Source organism: Tachyglossus aculeatus, chromosome 1, assembly GCF_015852505.1.
Source record: "Tachyglossus aculeatus isolate mTacAcu1 chromosome 1, mTacAcu1.pri, whole genome shotgun sequence".
Lineage (NCBI taxonomy): Eukaryota > Metazoa > Chordata > Mammalia > Monotremata > Tachyglossidae > Tachyglossus > Tachyglossus aculeatus.
The window spans coordinates 24,312,624-24,331,642 of record NC_052066.1 but is presented as its reverse complement, the minus strand read 5'-3'; the positions used below and the strand labels follow the sequence as shown (position 1 = coordinate 24,331,642).

Here is a 19,019-nt window from a genome sequence, read left to right as displayed (position 1 = left end):
AGTTTCAAAACCAGGAATGTAGAAAACAGCTATATAAATGCCATGGCTTTGACTAACTGGTCAGTTGCTTTCTGAAAATTAAATCTAGTTGAAAGTGGACTTTTTAACATAATGACTAAAGGGTTCTGCTGCCCTCCACTGGATACACAACTTGGGAAATTATTCGTTTCTGCCTTATAGTTATTTAAAATTCTTTCATCTCTGAATTTTTGAGGGGAGCTTTGGTGGTGTTTTCTTATGGATACACAACTTGGGAAATTATTCGTTTCTGCCTTATAGTTATTTAAAATTCTTTCGTCTCTGAATTTTTGAGGGGAGCTTTGGTGGTGTTTTCTTATGGATACACAACTTGGGAAATTATTCGTTCTGCCTTATAGTTATTTAAAATTCTTTCGTCTCTGAATTTTTGAGGGGAGCTTTGGTGGTGTTTTCTTATGGATACACAACTTGGGAAATTATTCGTTTCTGCCTTAGAGTTATTTAAAATTCTTTCGTCTCTGAATTTTTGAGGGGAGCTTTGGTGGTGTTTTCTTATGGATGCTTTTAATGCTTATCTTTATTCTACCTCTGTAATATTTGCACAGCAGCTTTGACTCGAGGTTCCCACTTTTGGGAAGTTCAACACCTCCAGAACGGTAATTCAGTCATGTTTATTGAGCGCTTACTGTACACAGAGCACTGTGCTAAACTGTTAGGAGGGAACAGAGTAGATACGTTCCCTGCGCACTACGAGCTTATAGTCTAGATGGGGAGACAGATATTTAAATAAATTAGAGATGCATACATAAGTGCTGTGGGGCTGAGGCAGGGGTGAATAAACGGTACAAATCCCAGTGTAAAGGCGATCGAGAGGGAGGGAGAAAAAAAGTATTGAGACGGTACAAATCCCAATGTAAAGGTGATGCAGAAGGGAGGGAGAGAATATGTACTGAGGGCTTAGGCAGGGAAGGCCTCTTGGAGGAGATGAGATTTTAATAAGGCTTTGAAGTGGGGAGGGTGATCGTCTGTTGAGTATGAAGAGGGAGGGTATTCCCGGCCAGAGGCAGGATGTGGGCAGGGGATCAGCGGCGAGGTAGACGAGATTGAGGTACATTTAGTTGGTTGGCATTAGAGGAGTGAAGTGTGCGGGCTGGGTAGTAGTAGTAACCATTTTTATTACATAAGGCAGATCTACATAAGTGATTAAAATTGTGAGGGACTATTCATTCAATCATACTTATTGAGTGCATACTGTGTGCCAAGCTCTGTACTAAGCGCTTGAAAGAGTACAATACAACAGTGAACAGACACATTCCCTGGCCACAGCGAGTCTGGGAGGGTGGCGGGGGACAGACATTAATATAAATAAATAAATGACAGATATGTACATACGTGATGTGGGGCTGGGAAGGGGAAGGAAGCAAGTCAGGGCAGTGCAGAAGGGAGTGGGAAGAGAGGATGGGGGGCTTAGTCTGGGAAGGCCTCTTGGAGGAGAGGTGTCTTCAATAAGGCTTTGAAGCGGGGGAGAGTAATTGTCTGTCGGATTTGAGGAGGGAGGGCCTTCCAGGCCAGAGGCAGGATGTGGGCAAGAGGTCGGCAGTGAGATAGATGAGATTGAGGCGTAGTGAGAAGGTTAGCGATAGAGGAGCGAAGTGTTGTAGTAGGAGAGTAGTGAGATGAGGTAGGAGGGGGCAAGATGATGGAGTGCATTGAACTCAGTGGTGAGGAGTTTTTGTTGGATGTGGAGGTGGATGGGCAACCACTAGGAGTTTTTTGAGGAGTGGGGGGACGTGTCCTGAACGTTTCCGTAGAAAAATAATCCGGGCGGCAGAGCGGAGTGGGGAGAGACAGGAGGCTGGGAGGTCAGCGGGGAGGCTGAAGCAGTAATCTTGGCAGGATAGGATGAGTGATTGCATTATCATGGGAGCAGTTTGGATGGAGAGGAAAGGGTGAATTTCAGCGATGTTGAAATCGCTGAAATCCACCCTCATGGAGGGTGAAATCCACCCTCGTGTCTCTCTCCACTTCAATCCATACTTCATGCTGCTGCCCGGATTATCTTTGTCCAGAAACGCTCTGGGCGTGTTACTCCCCTCCTCAAAAATCTCCAGTGGCTACCAGTCAATCTGCGCATCAGGCAGAAACTCCTCACCCTGGGCTTCAAGGCTGTCCATCCCCTCGCCCCCTCCTACCTCCCCTCCCTTCTCTCCTTCTCCAGCCCAGCCCGCACCCTCCGCTCCTCGGCCACTAATCTCCTCACCGTACTTAGTTCTCGCCTGTCCCGCCATCGACCCCCGGCCCACGTCATCCCCCAGGCCCGGAATGGCCTCCCTCTGCCCATCCGCCAAGCTAGCTCTCTTCCTCCCTTCAAGGCCCTGCTGAGAGCTCACCTCCTCCAGGAGGCCTTCCCAGACTGAGCCCCTTCCTTCCTCTCCCCCTCGTCCCCCTCTCCATCCCCCCATCTTACCTCCTTCCCTTCCCCACAGCACCTGTATATATGTATATATGTTTGTACATATTTATTACTCTATTTATTTATTTATTTTACTTGTACATAGCTATTCTATTTATTTTATTTTGTTAGTATGTTTGGTTTTGTTCTCTGTCTCCCCCTTTTAGACTGAGCACCCACTGTTGGGTAGGGACTGTCTCTATATGTTGCCAATTTGTACTTCCCAAGCGCTTAGTACAGTGCTCTGCACATAGTAAGCGCTCAATAAATACGATTGATGATGATGATGATGTTGTGAAAGAGGGAGAGAGAGAGAGAGAAAAAAAAAGAATAACGCCAAGATTATGGGCTTGTGAGACTGGAAGGATGGTGGGGCCATATCCATATACAGTGATGAAAGTGATGGGATTGGGGAGGACAGGGTTTGGGTGGGAAGATTACAAACAGTAATGTAAGTTTTCAGGGCTTTTTGCTTGCTACAAGTAAAGCTTTTAAGAAAGGAGCCAGTTCCCGGGGACCCTCGCATATCTCAGCTAAATACTCTCCAGATTCGGAGCAAGATACATCGAAGCTATCCCCAAAAGTTGGTGAGGAAGACGAGCTTTCTTACTTCCTTAGCCTGATTGTGGTGATCAGTTTCGACACGGCCAGTTGTAATTTTGAAGGGAGACGGACCCGATCTGCCTTTGCATTTCAGAGATTCCCAATGCATAGTTCCCATAACTGGCGAATGTGGGCGGCCAAGACCGCGCTGGCTGCCAAGGCAACTGCCGGCCTCCTGGGCCCCAAGCGCCATGGCCCGGTGGTGACCCCGATGAAGACCCTTGGTGCCCTTGGCACGCCGCTCTGCCTTCACGCTCACCAGAAGCGGGTCTCGGCCGGAACATCTTATTGAGTACTTAACGGTGTGTGGAGCACTGTACTGGACGCTTAGGAGAGGACAGTACGACAGAGTGGGTACACACACTCCCTGCCCACAGTGAGAAGCAGCGTGCCCTAGTGGGTAGAGCAGTAGGCCTGGGAATCAGAAGGTCCTGGGTTCTAATTCTGGTTCTGCCACCTGTCTGCTGTGTGACCTACTCCCTGCTGAGAGCTCACCTCCTCCAGGAGGCCTTCCCAGACTGAGCCCCCTCCTTCCTCTCCCCCTCCTCCCCCTCTCCTTCCCCCCGCCTTACCTCCTTCCCTTCCCCACAGCACCTGTGTATATGTATATATGTTTGTTCTATTTGTTTTATTTTGTTGATATGTTTGGTTTTGTTCTCTGTCTCCCCCTTTTAGACTGTGAGCCCACTGTTGGGTAGGGACTGTCTCTATATGTTGCCAACTTGTACTTCCCAAGCGCTTAGTACAGTGCTCGGCACACAGTAAGCACTCAATAAATAAGATTGATTGTTTGTATTTATTACTCTATTTATTTTACTTGTGCATATTTATTCTATTTTATTCTGTTAATATGTTTTGTTTTGTTCTCTGTCTCCCCCTTCTAGACTGTGAGCCCACTGTTGGGTAGGGACCGTCTCTAAATGTTGCCAAATTGCACTTCCCAAGCGCTTAGTACAGTGCTCTGCACACAGTAAGCGCTCAATAAATACGATTGAATGAATGAATGATGACCTGGGGCAAGTCACTTCACTTCTCTGTGCCTTGTTTACCTCATCTGTAAAACGGGGATTAAGACCGTGAGCCCCGTGTGAAAGGTGGACCGTATCCAGTCTGAATAGCTTGGATCCACCCCAATGCTTAGTACAGTGACTGGCACATAGTAAACACTTAAATACCATTGAAAAACAAATAAAAACGAAAAAGAACTGAGTTTCCAGTCTTGAGGGGCTTGTAGTCTCGATGTGTTCTAAATAATCCTAGATGGGTTCTAAATATGTGAGTGAGAATTTTCTGCCTGAGGAAAGAAACAGAATTAAATGAACCGGGTAATGTGTTCCAGGTGAAAGGGTCTTCAGACTCTAGCATTTGTAACAAACTGATTTATTGTAGAAGAGCATCACTTACGCATGTCAAACAGTAATAGCGCTTAGAACAGTGCTCAGCGCTTAGAACAGTGCTTTGCACATAGTAAGCGCTTAATAAATGCCATTATTATTATTATTAATACTGCAGTGCTAAGTGAAACTAGACAACCAGAGAGCATACCGATTTACTGTAGGTGAACACCACTTATGCACGCAGACTGGGAGCTCATTGTGGGCAGGGAATGCAGGGAGTGTGAAGCAGCGTGGCTCAGTGGAAAAGAGCATGGGCTTTGGAGTCAGAGGTCATGGGTTCAAATCCCGGCTCTGCTAATTGTCAGCTGTGTGACCTTGGGCAAGTCACTTAACTTCTCTGTGCCTGTTACCTCATCTGTAAAATGGGGATTAAGACTGTGAGCCCCCCATGGGACAATCACCTTGTAACCTCCCCAGCGCTTAGAACAGTGCTTTGCACACAGTAAGTGCTTAATAAATGCCATTATTATTATTATTATGTATCTCTTATTTTGTTGTACTCTCCCAAGCGTTTAGTACCGTGCTGTCCACACTGTAAGCGCTCAGTAAGTACAGTTGCAATACAAATCTCTCAATCAGTCGTATTTATTGAGCGCTTACTGTGTGCAGAGCACTGTACTGAGTGCTTGGGAAGTACAAGTTGGCAACATATAGAGACTCCCTACCCAACAGTGGGCTCACAGTCTAAAAGGGGGAGACAGAGAACAAAACCAAACATACTAACAAAATAAAATAAGTAGAATAGATAGGTAAAAGTAAAATGAATAAATAAATAGAGTAATAAATACGTACAAACATATATACATATATACAGGTGCTGTGGGGAAGGGAAGGAGGTAAGATGGGGGGATGGAGAGGAAGGAAGGGGCTCAGTCTGGGAAGGACTCCTGGAGGAGGTGAGCTCTCAGTAGGGCCTTGAAGAGAAGTACAAATAAAATACAATCCAGACTATCATCATCATCATCAATCATATTTAATGAGCGCTTACTATGTGCAGAGCACTGTATTAAGCGCTTGGGAAGTACAAATTGGCAACATATAGAGACAGGCCCTACCCAACAGTGGGCTCACAGTCTAAAAGGGGGAGACAGAGAACAAAACCAAACATACTAACAAAATAAAATAGAATAGACAAGTAAGATAAATAGAGTAATAAATATGTACAAACATATATACATATATACAGCTATATATGTATACCTGTATACAGACTAGACTATGACCCCACTGTTGGGTAGGGACCGTCTCTATATGTTGCCAACTTGTACTTCCCAAGCACTTAGTACAGTGCTCTGCACACAGCAAGCGCTCAATAAGTACGATTGAATGAATGAATGACTGAATTGACCGACTGACTGGTAGTATTGCAGGACGAAATGAAACTAAGCTACTAGATGAACACCTCAGGGGTAGGGCTGTACAAACCTTCCTCTGGAAAGACCCTCCTCCTTCCGAATGGCAGTAATCACAGGTTGGCTTTTCATTCGCCAATATCTGAGCGCATCCTGTATGCAAAGCACCGTACTAAGCACTTGGGAGAGTTCAGTATAACAATATAACAGACACATTCCCTGCTGCCCACAAAGAGCTTACAGTCTAGACGGGGAAGTGACTGTCTGATAACACTTCTGGCCCCGAAGCGAAAGCGCTTTGCCACCCCCTTGGCCCTTCTGCCCGTTTAATGACAAGATGACACAGAGAAAAAAAAAACAATGCGACCAAGATTTTGACACCAACAGACAGGGTAGCCCAACAAAGGGCAGTCTTTGTATATGTGTGTGTGTGTGTGTGTGCGCGCGCAGTTGGTCAGCATTGTGGGTTGGGCATTTCCTTATCAGTCCCCCCATACATCTAGAGGTGAAATTAAATTGGTGTGTCTCTTTGAGTGTAAAGAATAACGATATTTACGGTAATCAGAAAGAAAACCTCAAGGTTTCAGGTGACAAATTAACAGCGTCCGGCAAATGTCTTGTTTCACCAGACAAAATCGACATTTTTCAGGTGCTCTCTGTCTTTTGGTTTGTCTTCTCAAAATGTTCCTCCCTTGCCGTGCTTCCTTATCACACGTAGCCTTAAAGGAGGCGCACCCCAGTCGACTTGACTGATTCGTTTGTCAGTGTTTATTAAATTCTTACTGTGAGCCAAGCACTGTGTTAGGTGTTGGGGTAGAGAGTAGAGGTGTCTGAAGATGAAGCTACCCTTCCTCCTCCTTCACCTCATTCACCTCCTTCACCTCCTCCATACTTCATGCTGCTGCCCGGATTATCTTTGTCCAGAAACGCTCTGGGCATATTACTCCCCTCCTCAAAAATCTCCAGTGGCTACCAATCAATCTGCGCATCAGGCAGAAACTCCTCACCCTGGGCTTCCAGGCTGTCCATCCCCTCGCCCCCTCCTACCTCACCTCCCTTCTCTCCTTCTACTGCCCAGCCCGCAACCTCCGCTCCCCCACCGCTAATCTCCTCACTGTACCTTGTTCTCGCCTGTCCCGCCGTCGACCCCCGGCCCACGTCATCCCCCGGGCCTGGAATGCCCTCCCTCTGCCCCTCTGCCAAGCTAGCTCTCTTCCTCCCTTCAAGGCCCTGCTGAGAGCTCACCTCCTCCAGGAGGCCTTCCCAGACTGAGCCCCTTCCTTCCTCTCCCCCTCGTCCCCCTCTCCATCCCCCCATCTTACCTCCTTCCCTTCCCCACAGCACCTGTATATATGTATATATGGTTGTACATATTTATTACTCTATTTATTTATTTATTTATTTATTTATTTATTTATTTATTTTACTTGTACATTTCTATCCTATTTATTTAATTTTGTTGGTATGTTTGGTTCTGTTCTCTGTCTCCCCCTTTTAGACTGTGAGCCCACTGTTGGGTAGGGACTGTCTCTATGTGTTGCCAATTTGTACTTCCCAAGCGCTTAGTACAGTGCTCTGCACATAATAAGCGCTCAATAAATACGATTGATTGATTGATTCACCTCCTCCATCCACAGCTCTGACGCCATCCAGCTCACACCATATCAAAACACTTGTTCCTCCCTTCTTCCCTCCTGGACCACCATATTCAATTGTTTAACCACCATTCTCCCCGTCTCACAAGCTCGTAACCTTGGTGATATCCTTGACTCATCTCTCTCATTCAACCGTATAACCAGTCTCTTACCAAGTCCTATCAGTTCTACTTTCACGTGCTTGCCTCTCTCTCTCCTACAGCATGCCCTAGTGGGTAGAGCAACGGGCTTGGGAATCAGAACGTCCTGGCTTCTAATCCCGGCTCCGTCACCTGTCTGCTGTGTGACCTTGGGCAAGTCACTCCACTTCCCTGTGCCTCAGTTCCCTCATCTGCAAAATGGGGATGAAGACTGTGAGCCCTGTGTGGGACAGGGAATGTCTCCAACCTGATAATAATGATAAATGATAATAATAATAATGATAGCATTTATTAAGCGCTTACTATGTGCAAAGCACTGTTGTAAGCGCTGGCGAGGTTACAAGGTGGTGAGGTTGTCCCACGGGGGGCTCACAATATTAATCCTCATTTTACAGATGAGGGAACTGAGGCCCAGAGAAGTTAAGTGCCTTGCCCAAAGTCACACAGCTGACGAGTGGCGGAGCCGGGATTTGAACCCATGACTTCTGACTCCAAAGCCCGGGCTCTTTCCACTGAGCCACGCTGCTTCTCTGATCCTCTCCCATACAGAGCTCACAGTCTTAAAATGAGAGTAGGGGCCTGCAAGTACCTCTGTCCTCTTTTCTTTTTCCTTTTCTTTTTAATAAAGTAACATAAAAAATTAAATCAATGATTCGATATTTAATTGTGGTATTTGTTTAAGCTCTTATTCATTCATTCAATCGTATTTATTGAGCGCTTACTGTGTGTAGAGTACGGTACTAAGCGCTTGGGAAGTACAAGTTGGCAACATATAGAGACAGTCCCTACCCAACAGTGGGCTCACAGTCCCAGACTGAGTCCCTTCCTTCCTCTCCCCCTCGTCCCCCTTTCCATCCCCCCCATCTTACCTCCTTCCCTTCCCCACAGCACCTGTATATATGTATATATGTTTGTACATATTTATTACTCTATTTATTTATTTATTTTACTTGTACATATCTATTCTATTTATTTTGTTTTGTTGGTATGTTTGGTTTTGTTCTCTGTCTCCCCCTTTTAGACTGTGAGCCCACTGTTGGGTAGGGACTGTCTCTATGTGTTGCCAACTTGTACTTCCCAAGCGCTTAGTACAGTGCTCTGCACATAGTAAGCGCTCAATAAATACGATTGATGATGATGATGATGAGAAGGAGAGAAGGGAGGTGAGGTAGGAGGGGCAAGGGGATGGACAGCCTTGAAGCCGAGAGTGAGGAGTTTTTGCCTGATGCGCTTTTGCCTGGGTTCTAATGCCGGCTCCGCCACTTCTCTGCCGTCTGCCACTTGTCCCCACAGCACTTAGGTAAATATCCCTATACTCTTCTATTTCCCTTATCCGTAATTTATTTTAATGTCTATCTCCCCCTGTATTTTTTCTGTGGTATTTAGCACTTACTACGTGCTAAGCACTATACTAAGTGCTGGGTTTGTCATAAGATAATCGGCTTGGACGCAGTCCCTGTCCCACATGGGGCACACAATCTTAACCTCCATTTCACAGATGAGGCGACTTGCCCAAGGTCACACAGCAGACAAGTGGCAGAGTGGGGATTAGAACCCAGGTCTTTCCACTAGGGCATGCCGCTTCTCTGTGGAATGAAAACTCCTTGAGGACCCGGATCGTGGCTGCTGACTCTAAAGGCTTACTGGGTAGAGCACGGCCCTGGGAGTCCGAAGGATCTGGGTTCTAGTGACCTTGGGCAAGTCACTTCGCTTCCCTGTGCCTCAGTTGCCTCATCTGTAAAATGGGGATGAGTGGGAGGCCCATGTCGGACAGGGGCTGTGTTCCAACCCGATTAACTCATATCTACCCCAGCACTTAGAGCAGTGCTTGACACACAGTAAGCGCTTAACAAGTACAATAATAATAATTCATTCATTCAGTTGTATTTACTGAGCATTTCCTGTGTGCAAAGCACTGTACGAAGCACTTGGGAGAGTACAGTACAACAAGAAACAACATTCTCTGCCCACAGTGAGCTTCCAGTTTATGATCATTTTCCTTTCCCAAGCAGTTAGTACAGCACTCTGTCCACAGTAAGCACTCACTCTTGATTGATGAGTGGAGAATGGGTAACCATTTGGTTTCTGAGGAGGGGGGGAATGTGTGCAGAATGATATTTTAGACAAATGGTCCATACAGCAGAGGCAAGTGTGGACTAGAACAGAGGGAAGGTCGATGCAGAAGTCAGTCCAGGGAGTGTACAAGGACCTGGAGCAGAGTAGCAGTTTGGTGAGGCAGGGTCACGTCCCGGAAATAATGTGGAGGGAAAACCAAGAGGATTTGGCAGCAGACTGAAGTCTGGGATTCAAAAGAGAGGAAGGACGTCTCCATGCACCTGGCCTGTCGGCAGGATAGTAATAATAATGATGGCATTTATTAAGAGCTTACTATATGCAAAGCACTGTTCTAAGCGCTGGGGAGGTTACAAGGTAATCAGGTTGTCCCACGGGGGGCTCACAGTTTTAATCCCCATTTTTGCAGATGAGTTAACTGAGGCACAGAGAAGTGAAGTGACTTGCCCAAAGTCCCACAGCTGACAAGTGGCAGAGCCGGAATTTGAACCCATGACCTCGGACTCCAAAGCCCGGGCTCTTTCCACCGACCCACGCTGCTTCTCAAGGATGAGATGTGAGTTTGCAGAGGAGGAGAGCGGTCAAGCCTAGTGAGGTCGCAGTGGGAGTCACCCGCTTAGGGTGGGGAGTTGACCCGTAAAAGCAGACGAGCTCCCCGAAGGATAGAGTAGAAAGTGAAGAAAGAGGCCCAAGAGACACCTTAAGAGACACCCTTAGTTAGGGCGAGGGAAGCGGTGAAGGAAGAGACTGAGAAATTGGGCAGAGAAGAGGAGCGTGAAGGAAGAACGCTGTCAGAAAACCCAAAATTAGATCATGTGTCCAAGGGAAGGAAATGGTCCTCAACGTGAAAGACGGCCAAGGGGCCTTCTGGTTTCTTCTCAAACGCTCTGTTGTCACTGCCGCCTCTGGTTTTGGGTGCCCAGAGGAAATCAGTGTTGCTCGTGAGAGCTAATCATCATCATCAATCGTATTTATTGAGCGCTTACTGTGTGCAGAGCACTGTACTAAGCGCTTGGGAAGTTCAGGTTGGCAACATATAGAGACAGTCCCTAACCCAGCAGTGGGCTCACAGTCTCAAAGGGGGAGACAGAGAACAAAACCAAACATACTAACAAAATAAAATAAATAGAATAGATATGTACAAGTAAAATAAATAAATAAATAGAGTAATAAATATGTACAAACGTATATACATATATACAGGTGCTGTGGGGAAGGGAAGGAGGTAAGATGGGGGGATGGAGAGGGGGATGAGGGGGAGAGGAAGGAAGGGGCTCAGTCTGGGAAGGCTAATCAATCAATCAGTGGTATTTATTGAGTGCTTAGTATGTGCAGAGCACTGTACTAAGTGCTTGGGAGAGTCTGCTCCAACATAGTTGTAGGACACATTCCCCTGAGGTACTATTTTCTCTTCCCCTCTGCCTCTCACTTCACCTCTTATCCTTTACGCCCTCCCTGCCCCGTGTATATTTCCATATTCCCAGGTTTCAGCAGTCCAGCTATGTCTCACTCATTAATATTGAGGACCATCCTCCTTGAGAAGCAGCGTGGCGTAGTGGAAAGAGCCCGGGCTTGGGAGTCAGAGATCGTGGGTTCTAATGCCGGCTCCGCCGCTTGTCAGCTGTGTGACTTGGGCAAGTCACTTCACTTCTCTGTGCCCGTTACCTCATCTGTAAAATGGGGATGAAGACTGTGAGCCCCAAGTGGGACAACCTGATTACCTTGTATCTACCCCAGCACTTAGAACAGTGCTTGGCACATAGTAAGCACTTAACAAATACCATCATTATTATTATTTTTTTCTCTATTCCCACTCCCTTCTGCATCAACCTGACTTGCTGCCTTTACTCATTCCCGGCTACCAGCCCCACAGCACTTATATGCATACCTGTAATTTATTTATATTAATGTCTATCTCCCCTGTAGACTGTAAACTCACTGTGGGAAGGGAATGTGTCTGTTTATTGTTATATTGTACTCTCCCAAGCGCTTAGTGCAGCGCTCTGCACACACTAAGTGCTCAATCATCATCATCATCATCAATCGTATTTATTGAGCACTTACTATGTGCAGAGCACTGTACTAAGCGCTTGGGAAGTACAAATTGGCAACATATAGAGACAGTCCCTACCCAACAGTGGGCTCACAGTCTAAAAGGGGGAGATAGAGAACAAAGCCAAACATGCTAACAAAATAAAATAAATAGGATATTTATAGATAGATCCAATTGACTGACAGACTGACTGACCGACTGAGCAGCGGGAAAGTGTCCGGCAGGGATGAGAGAGCACCCGTGGCACTGCTCAAGCCACTAGCTCTGGAATCATTTCTCCTGTGCAGGTTCTCAGTCTCTCATTATTCATCGCTTCTGACAGGATCCCACTTCATTCGGCTATTTCCGTGACTCCGACGCCCCCATTTTCTGTCCATTCTCTTGACGATTGCCCGGCTAGGATAGATTTCAGTAGAACACCAATTATCTCGAATGCCCAGGGACAAATCAGTTTCACTGAAGTGGCTTGGCCTAGTAGAAAGAGCATGGATCTGGGAGACTGAGGGTCTGGGTTCGAATGCTGGCCCTTCCTCTTGTCTGCTTTGTGATAAGAATAATAATAATAATGGCATTTGTTAAGCGCTTACTATGTGTAAAGCACTGGTCTAAGCGCTGGGGGGATACATTGTGATCAAGTTGTCCCACGCGGGGCTCACAGTCTTGATCCCCATTTTTACAGATGAGGTAACTGAGACTCAGAGAAGTTAAGTGAGTTGCCCAAGATCACACAGCAGACTTGTGGTGGAGTCGGGATTCGAACCCATGACCTCTGACTCCAAAGCCCGGGCTCTTTCCACTGAGCTTCCTCTCCCCCTCCTCCCCCTCTCCATCCCCCCCCAACTTACCTCCTTCCCTTCCCCACAGCACCTGTATATATGTGTATATGTTTGTACATATTTATTACTCTATTTATTTTACTTGTACATGTCTATTCTATTTATTTTATTTTGTTAATATGTTTGGTTTTATTCTCTGTCTCCCCCTTCTAGACTGTGAGCCCACTGTTGGGTAGGGACCGTCTCTATATGTTGCCAACTTGTACTTCCCAAGCGCTTAGTACAGTGCTCCGCACACAGTAAGTGCTCAATAAAGACGATTGATTGATCTTGGGCTGCTCTCTTCCTCAGTTTCCCTGCCTGTAAAATGGAAATTCAATACCTGTTTATGTCCACATCTGTAACTTACTCTTTCATCATCATCAATCGTATTTATTGAGCGCTTACTATGTGCAGAGCACTGTAGTAAGCTGTACTCTTTGTGTGCTAAGAGGGAGAGACATACACTAGGAGAAAAGAGTGTATGTCTGGTGTATGCCTCTCCCTCTTAGGATACAGTAAGCGCTCAATAAATATGGTTGAATGAATGAATAATAATAATAGTAATGATTATGGTACTTGTTAAGTGCTTACTGTGTGCCAAGCCCTGTCCTAAGTGCTAGGGTATATAAAATTCAGTCAGGTTGGACCCAATCCCTGTCCCACATGGAGTTCACACTCCTAATCCTCATTTGACTGATGAGGTCCAGAGAAGTTAAGTGACTTGTCCAAGGCCACACAGCAGACAAGTAATGCAGCTGAGATTAGAACTCAGGTCCTTCTGATTCCCATGCTCGTGTGCTTTCCACTAAGCCACACTGCCCCTCTGTAGTGTAAACTCCTTTTGGGCCGGGAATGTGTCTACCAATTCTGTTTTATTGGGCTCTCCCAAGCACGTAGTACAGTGCTCTGCACACAGTACGAACTCAATAAATATGATTGATTGATCCATCAGTGATTATGATGAGTTGTTTCATGCTTTACTATTTACTTCCAGTGCATTCTACCTGACGTGAAATATCAGAGCCCAAAGTATTTGTGAAAGAAAGATAGTTTGGTGCCACCATTTTTAATGTACAACGTAGATAATGCAGGTAAGTTTGGAGAAATTTACTTCATGAGAATTTCCTTTCTGTTTTTAGGTAAACACTGAATGCACCTGAAATCGGGAAAAATTAATGTGACAACGGTAAGCATTTGGCAGCTTATTTTTTGCTTCCATAAATGTTGTTTGTATGTGCTTTGCTTGGTAGACTTTATCAGAATCAGCAGGTAAATCAATCAATGGTATTTGAGTGCTTATGTGCAGAACACTGTTCTAAGCGCTTGGGAAACTACAGAATTAAAAAATAAGCAGACATGTTTCCTGCCCATAAAGATCTTACAGCAAATAGTATTTAATTGCCCACTAACTGTATGCAGAGTACTGTACTGCTCTGAAAAGTATTCTAATCCCAGCTCCGCCACTTGTCAGCTGTGGGACTTTGGGCAAGTCCTTAACTTCTCTGGGCCTCAGTTACCTCATCCGGAAAATGGGGATTAAGACTGTGAGTCCCACGTGGGACAACCTGATCACCTGGTATCCCCCTCAGCGCTTAGAACAGTGCTTCGCACATAGCAAGCGCTTAACAAATACCATCATTATTATTAAAAGTGCAAAGAGTTAGTAGGCACAATGCATACCCTTAGAGGAGTTTCCAGTCTCGGAGGGGAAGACAGACACAAAAATAATGGACAAGAAGGAAAATCAGAGCAAATAGTTCCTCCCCTCGGTGGGTTTATAATTCAATTATAATTATATCATTATTATTATTATATTATTATTGTAATTATCATTATATATTATATATTATAATTAATTATAATTATATTATAGTTTCACAGTCCTTTAGACTGTGAGCCCCATGTGGGACAGGGACCGTGTCCAACCTGATTAGCTTGTATCTACTCCGGCGCTTACTACAGTGCTTGGCCCAGAGTAAGCATTTATCAAATATCATCATCCTCATAAATCATTTACAAATAAAAGGGAGTAGGAGGGAAACAAAGATATAACAGATGAGTAGCATGAATGTCAGGAAGAAAGGGCTGAATAATTGTGAACATGAGGCTCACAGTCTTAACCTCCATTTTACAGATGAGGCCACTGAGGCCCAGAGAAGTGAAGTGATTGGCCCAAGGTCACACAGCAGCCAAGTGGCAGAGCCAGGATTAGAACCTGGGTCTTTCTGAGCACCAGGCCCATGCTTTATCTACTAGGCCACAGTACGTCCCGTCATCATCATCATCAATCGTATTTATTGAGCGCTTACTGTGTGCAGAGCACTGTACTAAGCGCTTGGGAAGTACAAATTGGCAACATATAGAGACAGTCCCTACCCAACAGTGGGCTCACAGTCTAAAAGGGGGAGACAGAGAACAAAACCAAACATACTAACAAAATAAAATAAATAGAATAGATAGGCACAAGTAAAATAAATCAATCAATAAATAGAGTAATAAATATGTACAAACATATATACAGGTGCTGTGGGGAAAGGAAGGAGGTAAGATGGGGGGGATGGAGAGGGGGACGAGAGGGGGAATAAATCAATCAATCCGCTGACGTACTCCCTGCATAGTAGTAATAATGTTGGCATTTGTTAAGCTCTTACTATGTGCCAAGCAGTGTTCTAAGCACTGGGGCAGATACAAGGTAATCAGGTTGTCCCACATGGGGCTCACAGTCTTAATCCCCATTTTACAGATGAGGTAACGGAGGCCCAGTGAAGTGACTTGCCCAAAGTCACACAGCTGACAAGTGGCGGAGCCTGGATTAGAACCCATGACCTCTGACTCCCAAGCCCGGGCTCTTTCCATTGAGCCACGCTACTTCTCATCATAAAAATAATAATAATAATTGTGGTATTTAAGCGCTTACTGTGTGCCAGGCATGTAAATTGGGTTGGACAAAGACCCTGCCTTGCATGGGGCTTCCGGTCTCAACCCCCATTTTACAGATGAGGTAATTGAAGTACAGAGAAGTGAAGCGACTTGCCCAAGACCGCACAGCAGACAAGTGGCAAAGCTGGGCTATTTCTGCACAACCCTAGGGAGATGTGAATGTTGACTTAGTCATACTACTGTAGCACCCTTAAAGTATTTATAGTTTCATCCTCATCACATAGGGTGGCATCAACCCTTCGGTGATCTCCTTTACTCCCCTACCACTGAGGGTGAAGGGGGCTGTGACTATCAGGGAACTTTCCAATATGTGACATCAAGGGCTATTTCTAACTTTTGAGGGAGTATTCATTGCAGTGAAGAGGCCTGAATATTGGCCAAGCTCCAGGATTTGATGATTTAACCGTTGAAGTCTCCACCCGAGGGTTTCCTACTTCTGCAAAATATTTTCCTCTTACTTGGAACACTGAAAAAATGACACCATGACCGTCTCCAAAAAATAAAGGGAAAAAAATGCAGTCACTTCCCTGGTATTTCTGGTTGAATGACTGCAGAATATTAGTATTTCTGCGAGCCTGTCTGCCTCTCGGAATGCTCCGGGTCTTTGAACAGAAATTGTATCGGTTTGTATTTATGGGACCCTTAGTGGGTACAGAGCAGTGTACTGAGTGCTTGGGAGAGTCCAGTAGAGTTAGTAATCTGTGTCCTCAAAGACCTTCCAGTCTAGTATTGGAGACAGCCACCAACATAAAGGTCCTAAAATAATAATAATAGTGGTATTTGTTACAACGCTTACTATGTACCATTCATTCATTCAATCGTATTAATTGAGCGCTTACTGTGTGCAGAGCACTGTACTAAGCGCTTGGGAAGTACAAATTGGCAACATATAGAGACAGTCCCTACCCAACAGTGGGCTCACAGTCTAAAAGGTAAAGGTTCAGTGCTTGGTCCCCTTCTGTTCTCAATCTACACTCACTCCCTTGGTGACCTCATTCGCTCCCACGGCTTCAACTATCATCTCGACGCTGATGACCCCCAGATCTCCATCTCTGCCCCTGCTCTCTCCCCCTCCCTCCAGGCTCGCATCTCCTCCTGCCTTCAGGACATCTCCATCTGGATGTCCGCCTGCCACCTAAAGCTCAACATGTCGAAGACTGAGCTCCTTGTCTTCCCTCCCAAACCTTGTCCTCTCCCTGACTTTCCCATCTCTGTTGACGGCACTACCATCCTTCCCGTCTCACAAGCCCGCAACCTTGGTGTCATCCTCGACTCCGCTCTCTCATTCACCCCTCACATCCAAGCCGTCACCAAAACCTGCCGGTTTCAGCTCCGCAACATTGCCAAGATCCGCCCTTTCCTCTCCATCCAAACTGCTACCCTGCTCATTCAAGCTCTCATCCTATCCCGTCTGGACTACTGTATCAGCCTTCTCTCTGATCTCCCATCCTCGTGTCTCTCTCCACTTCAATCCATACTTCATGCTGCTGCCCGGATTATCTTTGTCCAGAAATGCTCTGAGCGTATTACTCCCCTCCTCAAAAATCTCCAGTGGCTACCAATCAATCTGCGCATCAGGCAGAAACTCCTCACCCTGGGCTTCAAGGCTGTCCATCCCCTCGCCCCCTCCTACCTCACCTCCCTTCTCTCCTTCTACTGCCCAGCCCGCACCCTCCGCTCCTCTGTCGCTAATCTCCTCACCGTACCTCGTTCTCGCCTGTCCCGCCATCAACCCCTGGCACACGTCATCCCCCAGGCCTGGAATGCCCTCCCTCTGCCCCTCCGCCAAGCTAGCTCTCTTCCTCCCTTCAAGGCCCTGCTGAGAGCTCACCTCCTCCAGGAGGCCTTCCCAGACTGAGCCCCTTCCTTCCTCTCCCCCTCGTCCCCCTCTCCATCCCCCCATCTTACCTCCTTCCCTTCCCCACAGCACCTGTATATATGTATATATGGTTGTACATATTTATTACTCTATTTATTTATTTATTTATTTATTTTACTTATACATTTCTATCCTATTTATTTTATTTTGTTGGTATGTTTGGTTCTGTTCTCTGTCTCCCCCTTTTAGACTGTGAGCCCACTGTTGGGTAGGGACTGTCTCTATGTGTTGCCAATTTGTACTTCCCAAGCGCTTAGTACAGTGCTCTGCACATAGTAAGCGCTCAATAAATACGATTGATTGATTGATTGATTAAAAGGGGGAGACAGAGAACAAAACCAAACACACTAACAAAATAAAATAAATAGAATAGATAGGTACAAGTAAAATAAATAAATAAATAGAGTAATAAATATGTACAAACATATATACATATATACAGGTGCTGTGGGGAAGGGAAGGAGGTAAGATGGGGGGGATGGAGGGGGGACGAGGGGGAGAGGAAGGAAGGGGTTCAAAATGAGTGAAGCGGACAGCTATAGATGAGTGCTAAGGAGAGTGCAGATAAGTTCATAAATCGAATAATTGGGGTGTTAAGTGCCTACTGTGTGCTAAGCACTGTGGCAGATCATCAGATTGGGCACAGTTCCTGTCCCACATAGGGATCACAATCTAAGGGGGCTGGAGGAAAGGTGTTAATGACCTGTTTTCCAGATGGGGAAACGGAAGCACAGAGAGGTTGAGTGACTTGTCCAAGGTCTCACAGGAGGCAAGCAGCAGACCCAGGGTAAGAATCCGGGGCTCCGGACTCCCAGTCTTGGGCTCTTTCCACTAGGCTGCGGTGCTTCCATAAGGAAAGGGAGGAAGCCAGACACCTTGGCCTTGGGCAGACAGTGGGGCCACATTGAATAGTCATAGCCTCTAGATGCTGCCAACTTGTACTTCCCAAGCGCTTAGTACAGTGCTCTGCACACAGTAAGCGCTCAATAAATACAATTGATTGATTGATTGATTTTTGAGAATAATTTGCATTATCTACTTGACCGGTAAATTCCTTTCTGCTGCTATGTCAGTTCCATCAGTAACATTTATTGAACCCCTACAGTGTGCGTAGCCCTGTGCTCTAAGTTCCTGGGAAAGTACAGAAGTGCAAAAGATTCTTTCTTATGTAACTTTTTTGGCATTGTGGTGCATCTTACGGTGTACTGCTCTGAAGACCAGATCACCGCTTGGCTGGGGAGTTTGAGCAACGGCTTTGGTAATTTTATCAGCAGCGGTATTTATTGAGCTTCTAAGGTTTTTGCAGATGGGGTAACTGAGGCCCAGAGAAGTTTTGACTTGCCCAAGTCACACAGCTGAGAAGTGGCGGAGCTGGGATGAGAACCCGTGTCCTCTGACTCCCAAGCCAGGGCTGTTAAATGGAGCCATCCTTAAAATCAACAGCAAATACCACAAGGGAGAAATGGTTCCACATATCCGAATTTACAGATTTTTTTTCCCCACCATCTATATTTAGGATCTCACTTTCAGTAGAGGTATTGAAAATAAGAAGGTCAACTGTTGAATGAAACACACCACACAGTATTCATTCATTCGTTCATTCAATCGTATTTATTGAGACTATTTATTATTTTTTTAGACTGTGAGCCCACTGTTGGGTAGGGACTGTATATGTTGC

General features: G+C 45.8%; 1 protein-coding gene across 2 annotated transcripts in view; it reads left to right on the top strand.

The window, feature by feature from the left end:
* NCK1 (NCK adaptor protein 1) overlaps positions 1 to 19,019 on the top strand; it is a 171,580-nt gene that overhangs the window by 53,868 nt on the left and 98,693 nt on the right. For both annotated transcript variants that reach the window (XM_038748090.1, XM_038748098.1), the window contains one exon: positions 13,662 to 13,708. In XM_038748090.1, the coding sequence (XP_038604018.1) occupies positions 13,673 to 13,708 (36 nt within the window). In that variant the 5' untranslated portion in view covers positions 13,662 to 13,672. The remainder of the gene's footprint in view (positions 1 to 13,661; positions 13,709 to 19,019) is intronic.